Source organism: Vipera ursinii (genome assembly GCF_947247035.1).
Source record: "Vipera ursinii genome assembly, chromosome: 3".
NCBI lineage: Eukaryota > Metazoa > Chordata > Lepidosauria > Squamata > Viperidae > Vipera > Vipera ursinii.
In genome coordinates this window covers 169,815,119-169,839,899 of record NC_139516.1, presented here as the reverse complement: position 1 = coordinate 169,839,899, position 24,781 = coordinate 169,815,119, and the positions used below count along the sequence as shown (strand labels likewise).

The window sequence follows — 24,781 nt, the reverse complement described above, 5'->3', positions numbered from 1 at the left end:
AAAAGATGTAGACCACATGGAGCTGCTTGCAACATTCTAAAACAGCCACTTTTTTGAGAATTATAAAGCAACCAGATGATCTCAGGAAAAGATGTGACTGCTTTAAAGAGCTGCAGACAAGTCCTAAATTTCTGTTCCTTTATGCTCTGAAACATTTTTAGAACTGACTGAAGTATTACACAGCCTTACTAGCTACTACTAAACCACAGCATTTTAAAACTTTTTACATAGGCAATGAGTACACCACCTGGCTTTTCAGAGGTATGTTGGGGACGGTCCTGCAAAAACTAGTCAGTGGGGCAACAATCAAAATTCAATTTATTTCATTTTCTTTACATTTAAGTTTAATTAAAATTAAATATAATAAATATGATTACTCTCCAGTCATGTATTCAAAAACTTTTTCCTAACGTCACTTTCATTTTACAATTTGGCAAAAGGTTTGGAACTTCTTCAGGACAGCATGAGACTCTGAGCCCAGGGTATCCTCCGGGGATTCAGTGACATCAGAATACTAAGTGCAGATGAATGATCAAAGCTCTGCTCCTTTTTATCAGGCATGTGATACCTGTATCCTTGATTACAGGTACTAGGTAGGTCATGCCTGCTATTTTAGTGTCATTGACCCCACTCCCTCATAAACAGCATTCTTTGGATATCAAGTTATCAACCATTGAGGTAGAGCAGGGGTAGGCAACCTTGGCTCTTTTATGACTCATGGACTTCAACTCCCAGAATTCCTGAGTCAGTTATGCTGACTCAGGAATTCTGGGAGTTGAAGTCCATGAGTCATAAAAGAGCCGAGTTTGCCTACCCCTGAGGTAGAGTCTATTTTGTTGAAAAGATTTTGTAAACTTTTTCCTTGAAATATGATGGATCACAAATTCCACTGTCTCTTGCTGGCATCTTTTGGAATTGCAGTATAACTAGAGTGCACTAGTTTGAGGAAGATAGTTGTAGAGTATCAGGAACATTAAATACAGTAAAAGCCAGGGTCTTTTTCTACTTTAACAGTAGCTCAAAGGTTTTCCCCACCCTAATGTTATACAACTATAAAATGGTGCGGGGCAGGCAGGCAAGGATAAAAGCTAGGCTAACTACTGTATCCTGGAGTTTGAGGGATGTCCTCTTTTCTTTTTGGCAACCACATGATTGTATTGTCATTAAGGGTAGCATCTGGAAGACAGGCAGATGGTGATGAAAGCTAGCTGGCTAGCCTCCTAGAACAGTAGAAGATAGCCATTAGAAGAAGTGAGATGGAATTTAGTCTTTTTTTTTTGCTTGTTTTTGAGAATATAGACTAAAATAACCCAAGCTTATTTGAAGTTTAATAAGCAAGATACACCTATTAGAAACTTAATATGCTTATTATGCTACCTATTAAAAATAATAAACAAGTCAGCAGTTTGTTACTGAATTTTTTAAAATATAATATAATGTTCAGAAAGGGGGATGTGTATATAAATAAAAAACCAAACTGGCAGAATTGGCCTTGTGAGGCAAACTCCAGCCCTTTTGTTAAGGACACATGGAAAAAGATGGGACTTGTATCACAATATGATTTCTACTATTTTATCTTTCTCTCTCCACCCCCCTCTTGTGGATGCTACAAGGTTTCTGGGAGCTTTAGAAAGAAAGGAATAAGGCTACACACTGGCAATTGTTTGCCCATGGTTACCTTCATTATTTTGCAAAATGGAATGTATAAATGAAATATTTTGCTATCCCATCATTCCTTTAAAAGTAAATATTTGATTCCCCCCCCCAATCAAGTTTCAAATTTTCTGGTCTTCAAGCATGTTAGCCACACCTCTGCCTAATTCAGAGATTGTTCCACAGGACAAGCTACAACAATGACTAATTTCGCCTCTCAGTTCATGTCAAGAAATTCTCATATACCCTACTAGTGACAGTCCCTCCCTGTTGTAGGAATAAAGGATCTATGGAAATTCTTACCATATTAAAGAAAAGGATATAAAAGCATCATTCATTCAGTTTTCCCTAAACCCTAGAACCTGGAATGATTTTTGGCTTTTGAAGCAATGTCAAATAATAAAATGAGTGGTAGGAAGACTAAAGCAGGGATTTTCAAACTTTTTAGACTCTGGAATCTGTTACAGTTTTTGTTTAAGAAAAAAATCCAGAACTCCTGGCCAAAAGCAAAGCTTTAGTAACAGAAAATTTGCTATAATAGAGCTAACTCCTCCCTCGATAAGCTCATTGGGTATTGTGTCAAATGTGTGGCTGTGAGGAAACCCCCTTCCACCCATCTCAAGAAATGATAGTTCTTCTATCTTCAGCCATCGACTGGTGTATTTACTAAGCCCTTTGAGAAGAATGCCACTCAAAATTCTGTGTGGAATTTGACGCCCTTATAGCAACGACTGATAAATCCTTAAACTCTGATTTTGTATCTTTTCAATCATCTCAGTACAACAGATAGTAGTTCCGTGTCTTAAACTAGGCATGTTCTAAAGATAGTAGCCCTCCGTTTGGAAGCTTTTTTACTTGTTATATAATTGATCATTGTATCACTTCTAGCAACAGAATAGCAGGTTGTGTTTTTTAGTGATTCCATTCCTGTTTCCAAGGATACTCCACATTATGTCCAACCAACCTCTACTCAGTTCTCTTATTGTTAGGCTAAGAGGCTCCCGTTCTGTTGTTTAATAACTACATGAAACTCTAGACAACATTATAGATAGATTTGGTCTTTGGCCAGCAATATACTGCTCTCTATTTCTCTATAATTGAGGTCAGATATTGTAGTCCAGTCACTAGCTGGACATGTCACCAAGGTGCTTTCTTTTTTTTATTTTTTTAAAAAAGGACCTTTGGGACATAGACAACAGCTGGACATTGCAATGGATATGATGCACAGAGATAAAGGGAAATGATGAACTGAGACAACAGTATTGTCTATTGGCAGCTTATAGCACTGGAAAGTGCATAGGTCTTTGACTCTGGATTGGATTCTATTCCCTGTGGAGGAGCAGGCACAAAGCTTTCATGTATTCCTGAGACAAATAAACTCATTTCTGTTCACAACTGCTGCTCCTACTCTGTTGATCTAGGTTGCTACCCAAGATGTTCCAAATATTGTTCCCTTTCCCATATAGCTAGCAGAGTTGCTTTTACCCACTAAAATGGTTTGATTCAGCCTACTAAAGCACTATATAGTATGTGTACTGCCAACATTGGTTAATAGTTTTAGGCAAGTACCTATTTGTATTCAGAAATGGGATTATATCAATTATTGCTTGAGTCAGTCAGTTCCTTTGGGTGGTGAAACTCTTCTTTCAAGAGGGCTTGACTGATCTGTCAGTTGCTTGAATCAAGTGGCAATTAGTCACATAAATATATACAGCAAGAATCAAAGGCAATATATGCCAGTGCTTATGCCAGTACTTATGACCAGGAATGGATGCTTTCTCTTTAGAGTCTGGATCTGCTTTCAGGAACTGAGGAAGCTTAATCTTCAGGGAATCTGGAGCCTCATTGGTCAAGGAATGAGACCTGGAGGAATTTGGTGGGTTGAAAGCAACTCTACCTCAGCAGATCCTACAGCAAAAAAGCTAGAGAAATCATTTGGAAATAAATCTATAATTAATCCATGGCAGGAAACTCCTATGGCAATAGGAGCTGCTTGCCTCAATAGCCTTTTTGTTGCATGGAGATTATAAAGACTTTAAAATGCCTTTTAGATTTATAAGATTAAGGGCTGAAGCTGGCAAGACAGGAACCAATGAAGCTCAGTTCAGACAGAATTGTTGTGGAAATAGTGAGTAGGTGCCTTTCAGGGAAGGGAAAAGAACAGTCAAAAGTCTGTTGGCTCAAAAAGGCAGAAGAAAAAGGTGTAGGATTTAAATACAGGGCTGTCATATCTAACAACGGAAGAGTAGGTTGTGTTTTTTAGTGATTCCGTTCCTCTTTTGCAAATAAATAAATAATTTATATTTTTGCATTCCTAATCCAGTTCTTGTTATGAACCACTGTTCTCTTTGGCAATATTAACTTGCTTATAAATTGTTTGCAATTGTAAAATATTATTAACTGAAATAAATTCCAAACATATTGGAAAATCTTATTTGTATTTGCATGAAAAAGAAAACACAGAGGTATCCAATGAATAAATGAATGAATTTTGACTTTCTTAGGAATAAATCTACTTACTATTTAATTGTCATCACTATTTTTATGATTACCTTTCATATTAAATTACAAGGTACTGAAAACATAAAGTTGGAATAACAGTAGCGGTCATGTAGTCAAACCTTCTGCTCATTGCAGGATCTACTACAGCATTTCTTACAGATGATCATCTATGCTCTGTTTGAAGACTTTTGGCTAGGAAGAGCTATCACATGATTTAAAAAAAATTGCTCTTTCATTTAGTTTTATAACTTTTGTTATAAAAATATAAGTATATATTTTTTTACTTCTCTAAACTATTAAAAACACAAAAACATGTTTATTTTAACCAGGCAAAACATTAAATATATTACATATTTTAAACTTTTTTTATGAAGGATTAATGGAACTTCTAAAAACAGAATGAGAATATATAGATTGAATACCAACTAATAACAAAAACCAATTCAACCTTAAGAGGTCTGCATTAAATAATTATTTTAGAACTCTGGTTCCGGTCCCACAGTTCAGAATTCCTCATCACTTCCCCAGAAAGAGAAATAGAGAAATGAGGACAAAAATACTTGAGAAAACACAGCTAGGAGATACTTTCATAAAACTAAAACATTTCTACATTTACACCTTCTAAATTGGTAATTGAACCTCATTAGATTTATTTAATTAGCATCAAACCAGGTAACTTGTAATGTCAGTTTGATGTCTAAATTAAATTTGGTGATCTCCAAGTCAGTGAAATCTTGAACTGCTAAGAGAGATTATAATGAATAATGGAAGGAAATATTTACAGCTGCATTCCTGTGGGCTCTCCTATAGTTAGTCAACCTTCTAGATTTCTCTGCCTGTGGATGAACAGAAATGACCACCCAAGGAGTGAGAGACCTGACCTGAGAGTTTATCCTCAAGCATGCAGCCTGCAGACTGTTTCTCCAGCCATGAATAGAGATATGGTTGGCTACCTTTAGAGATCAGATGCCCACATTTAACATTATCATGGAGGTGAACATCACAAAAGGTAGTCATGATGTAAAATGGATATGAGATTTTTCTAGTTCTTTGCCCAGTTTTTTGAAGAAAGGAGAGTGTTTCCTTTTTAAACTAGGTAAATCCTTGAAGTTACACTACAGGTTTGGCTGATCTCATGAATATTACACTGAATGTTCTACTGAATCTTGGAGGAGCCCTACAGCCACATCTACTTTAGTATTTTGCCTGAAGAGTAATATAAATATGTAACAGATAAACCATCATTTCTCCTTGTAATGATATTATAAGCTGCTTTTCTTTTCTGGCATGTACGGTGGTTGCAAGAGTAAGTCATCCAATACCAATACCATCCAAAACTATCCCTACCATTGAGAAAGAAAAACAAGAAATCCAGGAAGAAACCAGCATGGCTTCACAAAGATCTCTCTAACAAACTAAAAGACAAAAAGGACAACCACAAACAATGGAAAGAGGGGCACATAACAGCCAGCCAGAACACGCAAAGATGAAGAAAGCAAAGCAAAGGCTCAGAAAGAACAAAGACTTGCAACAGAAATCAAGGACAATAAAGTTTCTTCCAACATATTAACAACAAGAAAAAAGTCAAGGAAACTGTAGGCCCACTAAAGAGAAAAGATGGCAAGGAGAAAGCAGAGCTGCTTAACTCATACTTTGCATCAGTCTTCACACAAAAAGAAACCATAGCCCAACATACCAAAAAAAAAACCACTGCAAAAGATACTAGAAACAAAAATTAAAATAAGCAAGAATATGGTAAGAGAGCACCTATCCAACCTTGACAAATATAAATCACTGGTACCCGACAGATTACATCCCAGAGTACTGAAAGAGCTGGCAGATGTTATCTCAGAATCATTGTACCACATCTTTCATAAATCCAGGAGCACCAGGGAAGTATCTGAGGATTGGAAAAGGTCTGATGTGGTCCCCATCTTCAAGAAAGGGGGGGAAAACGGACCCAGGAAACTACAGACCAATCAGTTTAACATCAATACCTGGGAAGATCTTAAAGAAGATAATCAAAAAACAGATCTGCGAACAACTATAAGCAAACAAAGTCATAATAATAGCCAGCACGGGTTTGTTAAAAACAAATCATGCCAAACCAATCTTATCTCATTATTCGATAAAGTGACTAAACTAGTAGACCAGCAAAACACAGTGGATGTAGTATACTTAAATTTCAGTAAGGCATTTGACAAGGTAGACCACAACCTATTCCTTGGTAAACTAGGAAAAGGTGGAATAGATAACATCACCACTAGATGGATCTGTAGGTGGCTGACAAACCATACTAATGAGTAGTCCTCAATGGGACTACATCCACATGGAGAGAAGTAAGCAGTGGGGTCTTAGGCCCAGTACTCTTCAATATCTTCATAAATTACTTAGATGAGGGAATTGAAGGGGAACTCATCAAATTTGCAGATGACATCAAACTGACAGGAGTAGCCAACACCCCAGAAGACACACTCAGGATTCAAAAAGATCTTGACAAACTGGAACAATGGTCCCTATCCAACAAAATGATTTTCAATGTGGAGAAAAGCAAAGTCTTATATTTAGGCAGGAAAAACCAAAGGTACAAATACAGATTGGGTGAGACCTGGCTTAAAAACAGTAACAGTGAAAGGGACCTTGGAGTCCTAGTGGATGATCACTTGACTATGAGCCAGCAGTATGTAGGAGCAACCAAAAATGCTAATGCAATCCTGGGTTGTATAAATAGAGGCATAGAATCAAAATCACACAAAGTATTAGTACCGCTTTATGAAACCCTAGTGAGACCACACCTGGAATACTGCAACCAATTTTGGTCACCATACTACAAAAAAGATGTTAAGATATTGGAAAAAGTTCAGAGAAGAGCAGCTAAGATGATCCAAGGCCTGGAGACTAAAACATATGAAAAATGGCTGCAGGATGTGGTTTGGCTAGTCTAAAGAAAAGAAAAAATACTGGTGACATGAAAGCAGTATTACGGTATTTGAGAGGCTGTCACAAAGAAGAGGGGGTCAAATTATTCTCCAAAGCACCAGAGGGCAGGACAAGAAACAATGGTTGGAAACTGACCAAAGAACTGACCAACCTGGAATTAAGCAGAAAGTTCCTAACATCAAGGACAAATAACCAGTAAAAAAGCTTACTTTCAGAAATCCTGGGTGCTCCATCACTGGAGGTTTTTTTTTAAAAAAAGACTGGAAAGTCACTTGTCTGAGATGGTATAGGTTCTCCTGCTTGAGTGGGGACCTGGACTAGAAGATCTCCAAGGTCCCTTCCAGATTCTATTCTATTCTATTCTATTCTATTCTATTCTATTCTATTCTATTCTATTCTATTCTATTCTATTCTATTCTATTCTATTCTATTCTATTCTATTCTATTCTACAATTTTAGGACCAACTACCTATCCCTCACTTCAAACTGCAGTTTCTCAATCCTCATTAATGATAATTGCATAGGTAGTGTTTGCTACCTATATTGTACACACCGTACACTTGGTTGACTTTGCAAGATATTAGAGAATTATTTGTATATCTAGATGCTTCTGTTTGTGGAGCTCTTGTTGCTCTTTCAGCTTGGTTGAGCTTTAAGAATGCTCCAGTTCAACTCTGAACTACAGTTACTCTCTTCTATTGAAAAGTAGATTGTAACAATAATAAATTCAAAAATAGTAAATGATGATTATATCCAGTGCTTTTTTTGTAAAACAAAAAGGTGCCGGAACTCACACATGTCATACAACCCGCCTTGCCTACCCTACAAGGTTCCATCCAAAAAAGGTGCCGTAACTCCGTTCTGAGCGTTCTATGACAAAAAAAGCCCTGATTATATCTGTCTCTCTTAAAGGATGTGATTGTTGTAGGACATAATAACATTATGCTGCGTTCTTTTCTAGTGTACTAATATTATGTATTGCCACAAGAATCTCATTATATGTACATAGTTTTTATCTCATTCTTTGATTGTTTGTTAGATTTTTATCCTGCCTTTATTATTTTATAAATGTCTCAAGGTGGTGAACATATCTAATACTCCTTCCTTCTCCTCTTTTCCCCACAACAACAACCCTCTGAGGTGTGTTGGGCTGAGAAAGAGTGGGTGCCCAAAGCCACCCAGCTGACTTCATACCTAAGTTGGGATTAGAACTCATAACCTCCTGGATTCTAGGCTAGTACTTAATGACTACATTAAACTGTTTATATCTGGATTAGAACCAAAAGTTAAAGATAGATATATAAATACTGATTTCTTGTTGAAAGGGATTTGCAACCTGACCACTATAATCTTATCTCAGGAATTGTCTGATTCCTTATACACCTGTCTAGACTTCGTGATCTATTTCAGAATCCCTTTTTCCTATGTTTTATTCTTGTTCCTCAGATATTCAGCATGAGAGATAGGTGTTTTTTTCCCAGTGGTGGTATCAGGGATTTAATTCAGTATTTTTTTATTTCATGTTTTTATTTCAAAATACGAGAGGTGACTAATGAATGATCATGAATGATCAGTCTAGGCATGGGTGTGATTGGTGCACAAGATGGGCTTGTGTAAAGGTCTTGTTGACCAAGACTGCCACTTGTTCTTTATTTATTTATTTATTTATTTATTTTTGGGACTTATATGCCGCCCTATCTCCCAAGGGACTCAGGGCGGCTTACAACAATAAAAACAACAATACAAAAATTAAAAAACGAATTAAATAGCCCCAAAATAAATTAACTACAATTAAAAATTAAACATTTAAAAACCCATCATCAATCCAGGTCAGCCTGATGGAAGAGAAAAGTTTTGAGGTCGCGGTGAAAGGACCGGAGGTCCGGGGCCATCCGAAGCTCAAGGGGAAGCTGGTTCCAAAGGGCTGGTGCTCCCACAGAGAAGGCCCTCCCCCTGGGGGTCGCCAGCCGACATTGTCTGGCCGACGGCACCCTGAGGAGGCCCTCTCTGTGTGAGCGCACTGGGCGATGGGAAGTCGTCCCCGGTAGCAGACGGTCCTGCAAATATCCCGGGCCTAAGCCATGTAGGGCTTTAAAGGTAAGTACCAGCACCTTAAATCTTTGAGAAGGAGCCACAAGTTCAAGAGGACTCCCAAATCGCACACCAACTCTGTTTGAGTTTATCCCATTCAGAGCAAAAGATGGAAAATCTCTGGATTTGGGAGTACTGAAACTAACACATGCTTGATTTTGCCGGTATTGAGATGAAAACATATTGTTTTGCACCTTACGTCTTTCAGACTCTGGGAAGCAAACTTGACGGTATCACCCAGACAGAAATATACAATTAGGTATGATCTGCACTTTGATGATACCTCAGTTCATGTTGATAGATTACCTCATCCAGCAGCTACATCTAAAAGTTGAAAAGGATCAAAGAAAGAATGGAACCTGACACACCCTGTAAATGATAATGAAAAGATGGATTAAAATTCTTTATTTTTGTGGATTGAAACAAGATTGAGCACTTAGACTTTTTTTCAAGTTTCTTTTAATATTTTCCAGAAATAATTCTATAAATAGTCTGTTTTAATGGGACATACATTTGCTACAAAAATTGCATATGAAATAACAGATCAGAATGATTAAAAATATTTCCCTTTTATCTGTTTCTCACTCTCACTGAGGATTTTGTACAATCCTGGAAATAAGTAATGGCATTTATTCTTTGATATTTTATTAGGCTTATGTAGTATTCCAATTGCCGAGCAGTGAGGTTGCCTAGAGGTGAAGACACTCACCTCACACTCGGGAGCTTGAGAGCTCAGTCCTAGGTAGCGACAGATGTTTCTCTATCAGAGCACAAAGAGAAAATATATGTTCTGAATTCCATGTAGGTGTCAGGAAGGGCATCTGGCTAGTAAATGCTCAGCACCATTCAGTTGCTCCGACTCCACCCTGATAAAAGGGATTACAGGATCATTAAAAAAAGTGGTATTCCAATTATCAATAGGTTATAATTATACCATAGGTAAACAAAATGAAAATAATATAAAAAAATCAATAATATTGAGATATAAATGTGATAAATAAGTAAATAAATAATAAAGAATTGGACAATAAAGTATTCCTATGCAAAGGAAACAAATCCTCATGTCCCCATATAAGATTTAAGATTAAGATTTATTGAGATTTTTATACCGCCCTTCTCCCAAAGGGACTCAGGGCGGTTCACAGGGCATAAATATAAACAACAGTACAAACATTAAAAGATAATTAAATTAATGCCCAAGTTAAAACCAGAATAATAAAACAAACCTATAAAAAACCCAAGTACCCCCATCAGGCCAGACCCGCTAGTTCAAATAAATGGGTCTTCAACCCGCGACGGAAGGATCGGAGGTCTGATGCCATCCGGAGCTCAACCGGCAGTTGGTTCCATAACGCCGGAGCACCCACAGAGAAGGCCCTCCCCCTGGGGGCCACCAGTCGACATTCCTTGACAGGAGGCACCCTGAGGAGGCCCTCTCTGTGGGCGCGCACAGGGCGGAGGGGAGTCGACGCCGGCAGCAGGTGGTCCTCGAGGTATCGCGGACCCATGCCATGTAGGGACTTAAAGATCATAACCAAAACCTTGAACCTTACCCGGAAGACAACTGGTAACCAATGCAGCTCACGGAGCAAAGGTGTAACATGGGAGTACCGGGAAACTCCCAAGACAACTCTCGCGGCCGCATTCTGTACCAGTTGGAGCCTCCGAGTAGTCTTCAAGGGAAGTCCCATGTAGAGAGCGTTACAGTAGTCTAGGCGAGAGGTCACGAGCGCATGAGTGACCATACACAAGGCCTCCCGGTCCAGATAGGGCCGCAACTGGCGCACCAGGCGAACCTGGGCAAAAGCCCCCCTAGTCACGGCCACTATGTGATCCTCCAAAGTGAGTCGTGAATCTAGGAGGACTCCCAAGTTGCGAGCCCTATCCACAGGGGGTAAAAGCTCACCCCCCATAGAAAGAGGTGGAACATCCCAGGTGTCTCGGGAAGCCGGAATGTACAGCCACTCAGTCTTGCGTATTTTATAGTTATATAGTTGCGTATTTTACCCTTTAAATTAAATCTGTGCATTTAAGAGAATAGTATTTTTTTTCCAAAAAATGTGGAATTAGCACTGATTGGAACAAATTTGATAGGTTTAAAAATTTCTTGAGAACTGAAAATCACCCCAAATCCCATGGATATGCGAAAATCATATTAAGAGAAGCACCTGCTTTTATGTCTTAAATTATGTATTTTATGTTCCATTTAAAGTATGTATTTTATTTATACCTCTCTCTACAATAGCAATAGCACTTGGGCTTATATACTGCTCCATAGTACTTTACAGTGTCTTTACTTTACAGTTTACAGTGTCAGCATATTGCCCCCAACAATCTGGATCCTTGTTTTACCAATCTTGGAAGGATGGAAGGCTGAGTCAACACTCAACCCCATCAGATCGAACTCCAGGCTGGTGGACACAGTTAGCATGCAATACTGCATTCTAACCATTGCACCACCATGGCACAATCCAAGATTCATTACAAAAAAGAGGCCAAGCAAATAAATACTTAGGTATACTTTTAAATGTTACAAATGCTTCACCTGAACCACAATATGGGCGGCAAATAAATTTGATAAAAAAATAAAGGATAAAATAAAAAGGCAACTCATGTCTAAGATTATTAAAAATAATGGTTTATTAATAAACTTCTCAACTGGTCCTTCCCAGATGCTATAATTAGTATGGGTCATTGTTTATTATTATTATTATTTTAAATGGTGTGAGAATGGAGTCCCATGGACTCATAAGCAGCTCATTTTGGAAGGATTTAAATTGAATATTTGGGTGGGCTGCAAAAATATCCAAGGGTTGCATGAAATCTTAGTTTTCCAACTTGATGTAGGGCATGCTAAAATGCAATATATGATATTTTACTGAGCCTAAAGGATTTTTACTTGTAAATCACTCATAGTCACTTAGACGATGATATGGGTGGTGTATAGATTTGATAAATAAATAAAGCTACAGTAATGATAGTAGACAGACAGAACTTTATTATGATCATTGACCAATAAAAATTGAAATCAATAAAATGAGCAATATAAAACTAATCCTTAACAAGAATTATTAGCAATCATTTGTGAGTGAAGTTTACACACATAATGTAGCAAAATTTTGTTACTTTTAGAGAAATAAATTTATCCTGATTATTTAACAGACAGTCCAGATAAAGCTATCAGGGTGTCATGCTGCATAATTGTTCTTGATTATGTTACCTTATGGGGATATTGTCAAGGTATAGCAAAATATGCTTGAATTTTGATCAGGAAAATTGATATATTTTTTAGCTAAGTTCCTTGAAAAAATTACTGGAGGTAGTGGCCCGAACACTAATTATATTCATTAGGAGAGAAAGAAGGCTGAATTTGCACTATACTGTATACTGTTGGACTGACTAATCCAACATTTTCATGCTGCCACCAATGTTTTATACATCTGAATTCAATTTAGATATTTGATCAGTGATCATGTTAGGAAATTCAAGGATTGGTCTCCAAATTAGTCAATTAAAAGTTCTAGACTGCGGTAAACTGTAACATCCATGAGGTCTTAAGATGAAATACAATCTTGCTGAGATAAATCTTTATTCCTACTTTCATATCTGATTATATAGATAGGGATATGGTGAGAACCAAATCAATTTCTTTCAGATACAATAAAAACAGGACCAGAGTTTAAAATAAGATTGCAACATGAGGTTTATGTAGAATTGACTTCTGATTTTGCTATGATGCAGAGTACAGATCAGGTCACTGGACAGCCCAATTGCTGGTGAGTTAGCCTGTATGTTGACTTAGATTTGGGAGTGGCAGGAATTTTGACCTTACAAAAATATGAGCATTTGCAACATGGAGGTGTGGCAGGTAAGGCTACCTGCAATTAGGCTGCAACAGGCTAAAGCTCCTGTCCCTTATAGATCTGGTTCAGTACTTTCTGTCCTTCAATTATGAAGAAGTAACTTACAATACAAGTAACTATTCAGGAGACAATATTCAAGAAAAGTTCTATTCCTGTAAATGCCCTCCCCTAAGTGAACATTGGTTTACTAATTGACAATTAACTTCTATACAGTGGTGAAAAAATGAAGATGAAATGTAGGTTGAAAGGGGCTAAAAGCCACATGATGGTATCCAATAAACAGTATGATCTAAGAGACGAATAGAGGAAACTTTCCCTTTCAGATACTTTTTCAAGCTCTATCCTAACAATCTGTCTATTGGCAGATATGTCAAATTCGTGATGTCACATGACATCACACAATGTATCAGGATGGTTTTGCCATTGCTGGCAATGGGGTGGGCGCAGCTTCTGGATGACGTGTCCAGCACGTGGGCTGGCAGTTTTACACCCCTGGTCTATGGAGATCCTCAATCATCCAGGTCATAGTGGTCCCAAAGGTGCTTTTCAAAAGGCAACTGGACTTTCTTAGCAACATAATTAAAACAGGTGAAGATAAGTGCTTCTTCAGTTTCCCTCTTCAAGTAGATTAATGCCTTGAAGACATACAATAGCATACAGTAGTACTATGAGTTGCATAATTACAAGATTTCTCTATTATTTTTAACACTTTTTTTTATCCCATTTATATCCCGCCCTTCTCCGAAGACTCAGGGCGGCTTACAATCTAAGCACAAATCAATGTGCTTAGCAATAGCCTTCATTCTATGTATATGCCTGCTTTAGAACTAGGGTGCTTCTCAAATAAATACATTTTCTACATCAGCATTCTTGATTGTCACAGACGTATACGTCACAGAAGTCTAAATTGTTCAGATGGTCTAAAAACAATGAAGAAGTATTTGAAAAAAAGAAAAAAAAACATGCCAAAGGTAAGTGTCATTTTCAACATACTGTATGGTAGTATTGTTACTAGTCATATGATACTTCTACCAAAGAATGTTTAAAACTTTCAGCTGAAATGCAGGGCAGTAAATTGCGCATGAACAATGGTAAAGATTTTATCATGAGAATGATCAGAACTGCTCTATCCTAGTCTTCATGTGGTTCCAGATACAAGAAGAGAAGTCAGGTTCAAATCAGGTGTGTCTCTATAGTTTCACAGCCGAAGGCTAATTATTCACAAAATTCTCCACCCAAGAAAAGTTGTACGACTGGTTTAACTTTGCCAACAGCCTTGAAAGCATGCTAATCAAGCCAAATGATTTTTGAGAGCATATTGCTCTCTACAAATCATCTTCACACTTTTTGAGGATGGGCAAGTCTCATGACAAGTATAAAACAAGATGCCTTTTATTAGGGAAAAACTCAGCTAAACTATAAGGCACAATGTATGTATAAGGTAGTTTTTCTTTCTCCATTCTCCACCTCTGATCTGCTTTGAAGCTATTGCATGAGTGTAATCCTTTTTTAAATTCATAACTCTGTGCAGGCACCTATAAGATCACCTATAAATCACCTATTGGTGATTTTTCCCCCCTTAAAAAAAAGGGCTTCGGAAAGACATTACCACTAGTATTTTGCATTGCCCTACAAAGCAACTTCATGATACTTTTATGTAGTTTAGGCTTCATTCTTCCTCATTAAATATGTTTGTGTATGTATCCCTTTGGGTCAGAGACTGTCTAGAAAAGTCATTGCAGTTTTCTTGGCAAGATTTTGATAATGGTTTGCCATTGTTTGCTTCCTGGACTGAGTGAGTGGCCCACGGAGATCCAGTTGGCTTTGTGCCTGAGGCAGGATTAGAAGTAATGGAATGTGGGGGAAAAAACCTTGAGGGGTGGGGAGCTGGGCAAAGAGATGTTGTCAAGGGAATAGTCAGATAAGAGGGATAGTGGAAAGGGCAAAAGGATCAGGAGAGATCACCCCTAATTTCTCAGGTGGTAAAGAAGACAGAGGGAGAAATGTACTTTCAGACTTGCAAGATTCTGTGAATATAGCATTACAATAAAGAAGAATGAACTCATTTGGTTGAAATACTACCTGGTTTACTCTGCAAGGTTGACATCAATCTTGCAAGTCTGGAAGTACAATTCTCCTCCCCCCCCATCTACATTATCACCTGAGAAACTAGGGAGGGTATCTCCTGAGTGAGCCCCTGTCCCACCCACTATTCCTCTGAGCTACGCTGTCTTATCTGACTATTCCCTTGGCAGCATCTCATTGCCCAATCTCCCAAGGTCTTTCCCACATTCCATTACCCTAAAACTCATGGTTTCCTAATTACTAGCCTTAACCACTACACCAGCTGGAATTCTTTCACTAAACATACAGTAAATTTATTTTCACAACTCTTAAAATGCATTTGACTTTAGCATTTTATCAGAATTTCCCTCTCAAAATCTGGCAGAAATCTTCTAACTGAAGTAACTCTCCCATCTGAAATCTCTCTCTTTTCTTCTTTCTGGAAAGATTTTTAATTATTCATTTTGTTAAGGTAATGCAAAGGAATACGATTGTGGCATTTGATGACATCCAGTGGTGGGATTCAAATATGTGAACAACTGGTTCTATGTGTGGATGCTGCTTCCAGAAATCCATTCTAGGCCCGGGCAACGAAAAATTAGCTACTGGTTCTTCTGAACTGGTGCGAACTGGCTGAATCCCACCACTGATGACATCCGATTTAGAGAATTTTGGATTGTTGTATCCAGTACAAAAGAATGAATTGAAGGGATGTCAAGTAAGAATTGTGCCTCATATTCTTACACATGGAGTACTTAAAGGTCACAAGAACTCTTTGATGTCTTATTTCTTAAGAGCTATGCAAAACTATTTTCACATTCCTGTTGCAGTACCTTTGCTACTGAACTATGGCAGAAGCTGTTGATATAAATTCCCAACATACAACTCCCTTTGAGGCTTAGGAATGCAGTTGATGTGGATGTTAATACGATTATGCTTGGAATGTTTGGGAGATTAGCCCCAATCTGACATCCTTTGAGATGAATAAGTAATTCATTCCTAAAATACAAAGAGTATACTACTATGAAACATGCAATATCATATAAAATAAGAAAAGGAGGACTGAGAAAGTATTTTCTAATATTTGCTTCATAGCTGATTGCTCTTACTGTATGCATTTTTATATTCTCTCAACAAATTAAATGCCATTGATGGTGTCTGCTTTATAAATAAAAAATACCTCACATGGCAAACATTTTTAAAGTAGCATTTTTGTAGCATCCATGCTGGAAGAATTCAACCTACCAAAATAGCAGTATTCCAGTACTGTATTTGAGGGGCTACCACAAATAAGGGTTTGTGTGTGTCAACTTATTTTCCAAAGCATCAGAAGCCAAGACAAGAAACAATGGATGGAAACTAATCAAGGAGAGAAGCAACCTGGAATTAAGGAGAAACTTCCTAACAGTGAAGACAATTAACCAGTGGAACTGCTTGCAATCAGAGGTTGTGGGTGCTTCATCACTGTTTTTTTTTTTAAGACTGGACAGCCACCTATCTAAAATGGTATAGAGCAGGGGTGTCAAACTGCCGGCCCGCGGGCTGGAGCGTCACGGATAAACCGCGCCCATCCTATTTTCGGCAATGGGAAAAGTTCTGATACGTCACGCGACGTCACGTGACGTTGTGAGTTTGACATGCCTGGTATAGAGTCTCCTGCTTGAGCAGGGGGTTGGACTAGAAGACCTCCAGGGTCCCTTCCAACTCTATTCTGATTGATTGAAAAAGTCACTAGCAAAGAGCACAAAATGAAAGCCAAGCACTTCAATGAATTCATGAGCTTCTGTAGCAGGTACACCCCTTTTAAACTAGTCATTACACAAATAAGTAGCTACAGAAATAATTACTTCCTTGGCTAAATGACAATGGCACTCTTATTTCCAAAATACAAACAGTTGAATCCCTGAGGCACTGAACATGTCAAAACTGATACTTGCATTTAATAGCTACGTTCTGATTAATAATCTTAAGATCTACTTTGGGTTAACTAAAGGAGGGAGTGTTCCTTGGTACAAAAATCCAGTGATGATAGCTCATTGCTTTATTTTTCTTTATCTGATGTCCCCCTCCCCATGTCAAAGATATTCAGAGATAAATGCATATTGGAATGAATACATTTCAAGCATTGTATCTGTTGAGATAAACGCTGCCCATTGAGTTCCGAGACTGCAAATCTAGAGGTAACTTGATAGAGGAAACAAGGATGGAGGTGGAGTAGAAGGTGCTTTCTCTGTTAGCCTCCCCACTATAAAGAATAGATCTGCTAACAGTAAAGAGTTCTCCACCCCTCCCAGGTGCTGTCTCCATTTAGGAAATTCCAAAGGAACAAAACTGCCATTACTTACAATCCTACTGGTGAAAGCCTTGGAAGTTCTCTATAATGGCATAATTGAGAAACACAATAATAAGGATGTAAAGCCCACAGTATTTCCTAATGGGGGTCTCACAGTAAATAATTACTTCTCAGCTTCTGCCCTGAACAAAGCAAGTCAGTAGGCCTGAGATGTAGCAGAGACTGCCATTTCACTCTGACTCTGTTTGTTTTTCCACAGAGCATTCCACTGCTGGCTTACTAGTTGTAAGTCCCACTGAACCTAGTTTGTGATATGCTCAGAAGTAGTGATTAATACATTGGTCTTCATATGACTTCTTGACAGGATGAGTGGTCACCCATGCGCTCGTGACCTCCCGGCTAGACTACTGCAATGCTTTTTACATGGGGCTGCCCTTGAGGACCACGTGGAGGCTTCAGCTGGTGTAGAATGCAGCCGCGCGAGTTGTGATGGGAGTTTCCCGATATTCCCATGTAACGCCTCTTCTCCACGAGCTGCATTGGCTTCCAGTTGCCCTCCGGGTGAGATTCAAGGTGCTGATCATGACCTATAAAGCCCTAAATGGCATGAGCCTGGATTATCTGAGGGAGCACCTGCTCCCAGCATCAATTTCCCATCGTCCTGTGCACTCCCACAGGGAGGGCCTCCTCAGGGTACTGCCGGTCAAGGATTGTCGGCTGGTGGTCCCCAGGGGGAGGACATTCTCTGTGGGCGCGCCTGCCCTATGGAACCAATTGCCAACGGAACTCCAGATTCCCCCTGACCTTTGTTCGTTTCGCCGGGACCTAAAAACCTGGCTCTTTGAGCTATCAGGCCTGGACTGAGGGATTTTTAATGATTTTAAATTGGGATTTTAATTCTTGGGAACCTATTTAATTTAATTTAATTTAAACTTAATTTTATACTGTATTGTTTTTAAATTTTGCCCTGTAAACCGCCCTGAGTCTTTTGGGAATAGGGCAGTATACAAATTGAATTAATAAATAATAATAAATAAATAAATTTTGTAAAGGGGCCTCTTCAATTCGCCAGCAAAAGTAAACTTGGGGGTGGGATTTTCCTTTGTAGAGTTTTGGCAGTTTGATTAGTTGTTCCAGTTAAGGGTGGGCAGCTAAGCTCCTTTGTGTGGCTTTTGCATTACTCGTCCCAGCTTCTGCCAACCTAGCAGTTTGAAAGCATGTAAAATGCAAGTAGAAAAATAGGGACCACTATGGTGGGAAGGTAACAGCGTTCTGTGAGCCTTTGGTGTCTAGTCATGCCAGCCACATGACCACGGAGATGTCCTCAGACAAGCGCTGGCTCTTTGGCTTTGAAACGGAGATGAGCACTGGCCCCTAGAGTCAGAAACGACTAGCACGCATGTGCGGGGGAACCTTTACCTTTACCTTACCAGTCCCAACAATGACTGAAAATGAGTATGATTTTCTGTTGCTTTGAGATGGGGAACACATAAAAAAGTACTAAACTAAACTTTAAAAAGGAAGCTGCATCCCTCGAACTTTCTCTAAAACCTTAGGGATAAAACAAAAACCAAAACAAAATATTTTAAAAGCAGGCATGTATGCTATTTGGGAAATTCAAGTTGAAAGTCTCCTGGAGATGGGGGAAACTGGTGACATAGTTCTTTGACTCTTGGTTTTTCCATGTGTAGTGCTGCAATAGTCCCTATTTATTCTTTCTGTCTGGTTATAATACTAGGTTGGGGACACTAAATCTTCATCAGGTTCTTTTATGAAGCTTATCTCTTAAGTGAACAAATGTGTGGGTGTGCACAGGTATGGCCTCTGGACTTCCTTTAGGAACAAAGCAAATGAAAATACAAATCTTATCAGTTTTACTCCTCTCCTACCTAAATAAGCCTAATGAGGTATTATTAGACTAGTCTGCCTATTCCACTTAAGTATGACCTTTCATCCTGGCTAAGAGCTACTTCCCCAAACAAGTGCTCCAGAATAACCTCAGTGAATGCCAATACTTCCCCCCCCCCCTTCCTGGGTCTTTGTTCTTCTCTGATCTCTTAGATTTCAGATTCATGTGGTTTTTTTACATGTTGGGTTTCTCTATGGGTTGTTGCTCTTCTGTTTTCTAGAAATCAGTTGATGATTATATTAAAGAGCATTAGTCGTAGATTGTCCCCTCCCCTGCCCTCTCTGTGTGTCTCGATTTGTTGTTGTTGTTAGCTGCGAAGTCGTGTCTGACCCATTGTGACCCCATGGACAACGTTCCTCCAGGCCTTCCTGTCCTCTACCAACTTCTGGAGTCCATTTAAGCTCACGCCTACTGCTTCAGTGACTCCATATAGCCACCTCATTCTCTGTCGTCCCCTTCTTCTCTTGCCCTCAACCTTTCCCAACATTAGGCTCTTTTCCAGTGAGTCCTTCCTTCTCATTAGGTGGCCAAAATATTTGAATTTTGGCTTCAGGATCTGGCCTTCTAAAGAGCAGTCAGGGTTGATCTCCTCTAGGACTGACCGGTTTGATCGCCTTGCAGTCCAAGGGACTCGCAGGAGTCTTCTCCAGCACCATAGTTCAAAGGCCTCAATTGTTTGGCGCTCAGCCTTTTTTATGGTCCAACTTTCACTGCCATACATTGCAACTGGGAAGACCATAGCCTTGACTATACGCACTTTTGTTGACAGGGAGATGTCTCTGCTTTTTAGTGTGCTGTCTAGATTTGCCATGGCTTTCCTCCCGAGGAGCAAGTGTCTTTTCATTTCTTTGTGTCTCGATAGGAAGAACTATTATTTCTTTGGGTAACTGTTTTGATCTGCAGAGCAAAAGGCTGAAATAAGATCTGCTTTGGATTGAGTTCATTTCCTGATGATTTTACTGATACATCCTTGCAGCTTTCTTGGGGCCTGCCAGTGGTTTCTTCTGGATTTTTTTTCTGACTGCTCAAAAAAAAAAAGACACTGGAATTCCTTGAAAGTTTGAAATTCATGAACTAATTGATGATATACTTTTTCCCATCCAGAGATTGCAACTAAGGGATAGTCCTCCCCAGAGATCTGAGCTGATCGCTTGTTATTTATATGGATAGATATATAGTCATTGGAATGTGTAGAAGGAAATTGTAAGATTTAGGAGCAGAATTCTTGTACATTTATTTGACGTTAGGTGAAATTAAATAACGATTGGTATTCAATATATTAGGTACATACAGTAGATCTGTTACTGAGAAGGGGTAGGCAAGACATTAATCAGGGTTCCTCCCACCATTTTTATCCTTCTTGAAATAAAAGGCAAAATTCTATTCACCTTAAATGAAGAACTCGTTGTGTGCTAACTTTTGCAAAATGCCCAGTTTTTAAAGGGGATATATGGGACTCATTTCTGGAGTCATGGGATATTAGGAACTGACCTTCTAAAGAAGCCTGAACAAAATACCTATGTTAAAAAAACCATATATCCATCTTTCATCCCAGCTCAAAAAAATAATAATAAAAATCTGAGATGAACAGAAAGATGCATTCAACTCTGAAAAATAGGGATGCTCACAGAGGGCCTTCTGTATCATTAACCAGTGACCTACTGCTAATGTGACAAGTGGTATCTTTGTAAACAACTTACAAAGATTGGTATGGTTCTGATGCAACAGTATATAAATTACCTGTATAGAAAGTAAAGAACCTTGAGTTCAACAGGTATTTGTCAATACATTTGTCAACGCACATGACAATTAGACTTATTGATTGCACAGTCATCCAGATGTTTAGACTGGATTTGATACTTGATAGTGTGATCTTCTTCAATTCTTTACCTTCTATTCTATTATCCCCTGCTATTGTCATATCAATTATCCACCTTTTCAACCACATTTAAATTTGGTATGGTATGAGTCAAGATTTTATCACTATGTATTCAGAAATCTCACAGTATTTTAACTTGCTCATTTTCAACTACCTTTTCAACTCTAAGTTCCCACCAATTTTTTATTACTGGCATATGGCAATTTTTACAGATGAATCATTCTGACAATTGTGTTATGGCATTGTTTATAAACAATTTATGCAATCTTCTTGCATGAATTGAGTATATGATTTAGTGTTTCTTCTGCTTTCTCTGTGCTTTGAATCATTTGATTGGCCTTGATTGTATTCATTCAAATAACTTGCTCTCACAGAGCCAAAATCAACTTTTTTACTTCTTTTTTTAAATGCTCCATTTATAAGCCATTGCTAGTTTTTTCTTTATCACTCTTCCCTCAGTCTTTTGTAGAAATTGACCAATAATGATTTTCCTTGCCAGCATTTGTATTTTTATTACATTATTTCAAAATTCACTTTTTGTTTCCTGTACATTTAGTAAGTTCCAATTTTTAACTTGAATCAATAGTTGCTCTTGGCTGTCTTTTACACAATCAGCCAATGAACACTTTTCTTCTTTATTTGACTTGAAGTAAACTGCTGCTTCCATTTCTGTGGGGCAGAGATAATCTATCAATATCACTATGAGGATGTAATGTAGAGTGAACGGTCATTAGTTTCATTGTTTTTTGGTTCGAACTGTCCAGTTAAGCTTGTGTCCAGTTAATAATTCCAACAGTGTAATGTACTCCAAGTATGATCCAGGTATTGATAGTTTGATGGTGTTTCTTCTTTTCAATTTTGTCTTCAGCAATTTTCTCACTCTTTGGATGTATTCTTTGCTGATCACATTTTTAATGTGTCCATGCTTGATATTATCCAACCATAAAATTCCTAGATACTTGTAGGCTTCATCCTGATGGTGCATCATTCAGCATTTCAATTCCAGCACTGTTTGTGATTTCACTCCACTTTATTGCTATTGTTCCACATCTCTGTAGACGAAACTCTATTGCTATATATGTGACAAGCAGTCTTTCAGTGTTTGTCAATGACTGGATTTTGATTTCTGATTTTCCATAAAGCTTCAGATCACATAGTAAATGAAAATTTATATTAGCATTTTTTTGCTGTTTGATAGCCAAGATTATTTTCCCCAAAATCACTAAAATGGGATTGTAGCAATGATGATGATAATGAAATTTATTCCCTTTTAATATATAATTCAAGGAAGAAAACATGTTTAATAATCCTGGCTCCTATTTACCCACAACAATAGTATGGGGTGGATTGGGCTGAGACAGTGTGACTGGTCCAAAGTTACCCAGCTGGCTTTCATGCCCAAGGGAGGCCTAGATCTCATAGTCTCCTGGTTTCTGGGCCAGCATTTTTACCACTATACCAAAATGGTTCTCTATGTATCACATTTAGGACCAATGTGGAAGGAAGTTTTTTTATCTTAACTTCTGTATTTATTATATGTTACTGTTGTTAGCCGCCCTGAGTCCTTCGGGAGATAGGGCGGCATATAAGTCCCAATAATAAATAAATAAATAAATAAATAAAATAAGTTGATCTGATCAAGGACAATATGCATAAAAGTCAATGAGAAAGAATCCAGAAACCTGTTGAATGCACTCTCTCTCAGACCAACCCACTTCACTGGATTGTTTTCATAGGGAAAATAGGATAATGAAGGAGTATTAGATATATTAACACCTTGAATTATTTATAAATAAGCAAGCAAACAAGCAAGCAACATGGTTTTGCATTTTTCAGAAAATATAACATTGTTTATTGAATAATAGATCGGCAGGAATGGTCATTTTTTGTCCATGAATCTATAGCAAGTTAAATTCAAATCAACAATGAATCACGTTGGAGATTACTGGCTCTGTAGAAACCAGATTTCTTAACTGGACAGATTTATTTTGGGGAACTTGTGCAAAGACAGACATAAAAGAAAAAAGGGAGGGAATGTGATAAGCCTCTGCTATTAGTTGCCTTTAACCATTCATTCATCTTTTAGATAGAATGTAAATATTTTAATGGGTGGTAGGAGTCTTTGGCAATCATAAAGTGTTCATTCAAGATGAAGAATGAAAGAATGAAAAAGAATATCAGCAAACCATATTTTAAAACAATTGCCTGTATTAAAAATTATTATGACCTGCATTCCATTGTACTACTGAAAATGGAATGCCATTACAGAAAATGCAAGATGGTTTCTAGAAAAGTACTTGCATTATTCTTTAGCAGAAGAAGCAAGAGAATCACGTGCTTTAATTCGTTTATTGGTTGAAGACTAACACATTTATTACCGCATCATCTTTCATGGACCACGCACTACTTCATCATTTGCATTGAAGGTAATCTTGACAAAAGAGAATTAGATAGAACAGGAGCTCTGACATAATCTATTTTCTTCAAATTTCTATTGATAAATATATTTATGATTTGACCGTGAAACTCAATTTATTATTTAGTGTTAGAGAGATCCAGAAGTAGAATGAATTTGGTGAAGAAAAATTACTAAATTTTGTTTTACAGAGTGGAACCATCCAAGCCCTTTCCTAAAACCTAGAGTAAGCCCATACTTAGTGCTATTTTTTAGACATGTACACACCCTGATGATCATATAAAAGATTTGATTTCTCATGCCTGTTCAAGAGGAAAAACTTCTGATCTGTACAATATTACAATACTGCGATGTACAGTAGTAAATCTCTCTTAATCAGAGATTCCATCTTAGTCATTCCAGTCAGTCTTACAATCCCTCTAAAAAGGTTGATTAGAATTTCTCTGCTTACCTAAGCAATTTACATTTCTCTTTTGCTTTACCTCAACTTCCAGGCTCTTCCTACCAGAGGTTCTGCAAACTTTATTCCAATTGTTATGAAAAGTGCTTAACATAAAAAAATACTCATGCCAACATTGTTTAATGGGAATGTATATATTTTAATGGCTAGCCAGATTTTGCCTTACATCATGAGCTTGTAAATTTGAGGAAATGATCAGTCAAATAAACTGCATGTAAGCATCTGTCACTTTTCCCTTTTCTTTTTTTGAGCATGTATGAAAGTTTGTTACTTCAGGGATTATTATCCCTGTTACTGGAGAAGAGCCTAATGCTGGGAAAGGTTGAGGGCAAGAGAAAAAGGGGACGATAGAGAATGAGGTGGCTGGATGGATTCACTGAAGCAGTAGGTGTAAGCTTAAATGGATTCCAGAAGATGGTAGAGGACAGGAAGGCCTGGAGGAACGTTGTCCATGCGGTTGCGATGGGTCGGACACGACTATGCAACTAACAACAACAACAAAGCAGCAATGCAAACCAGCCAAAAGAAGCCCCTCCCCCCAGAGTAGAGAAAGTTGGTTAATACCATTTATTTTGCAATTGAAAAATCAAGCCGAATAAAACCAAATGGATCAGATTTGGATAGAATTTCTTCTACAGGATTTTTTTGTGAGGAACAGTGCAGCATCATTGATATCACAAAGAGCAACAGAGCAAAGAAGTCATGCTTCTT

At 38.1% G+C, this 24,781-nt stretch overlaps 1 protein-coding gene across 1 annotated transcript in view; it reads left to right on the top strand.

Moving 5' to 3' along the window:
* Positions 1-234: 234 nt before the first annotated feature.
* LOC310637674 (desmocollin-1-like) overlaps positions 235-24,781 on the top strand; it is a gene marked incomplete at both ends in the record, with an annotated part of 64,228 nt that continues 39,681 nt past the window's right edge. The window contains one exon of the mRNA XM_083358176.1: positions 235-261. Coding sequence (XP_083214302.1) covers positions 235-261 — 27 coding nt within the window. The remainder of the gene's footprint in view (positions 262-24,781) is intronic.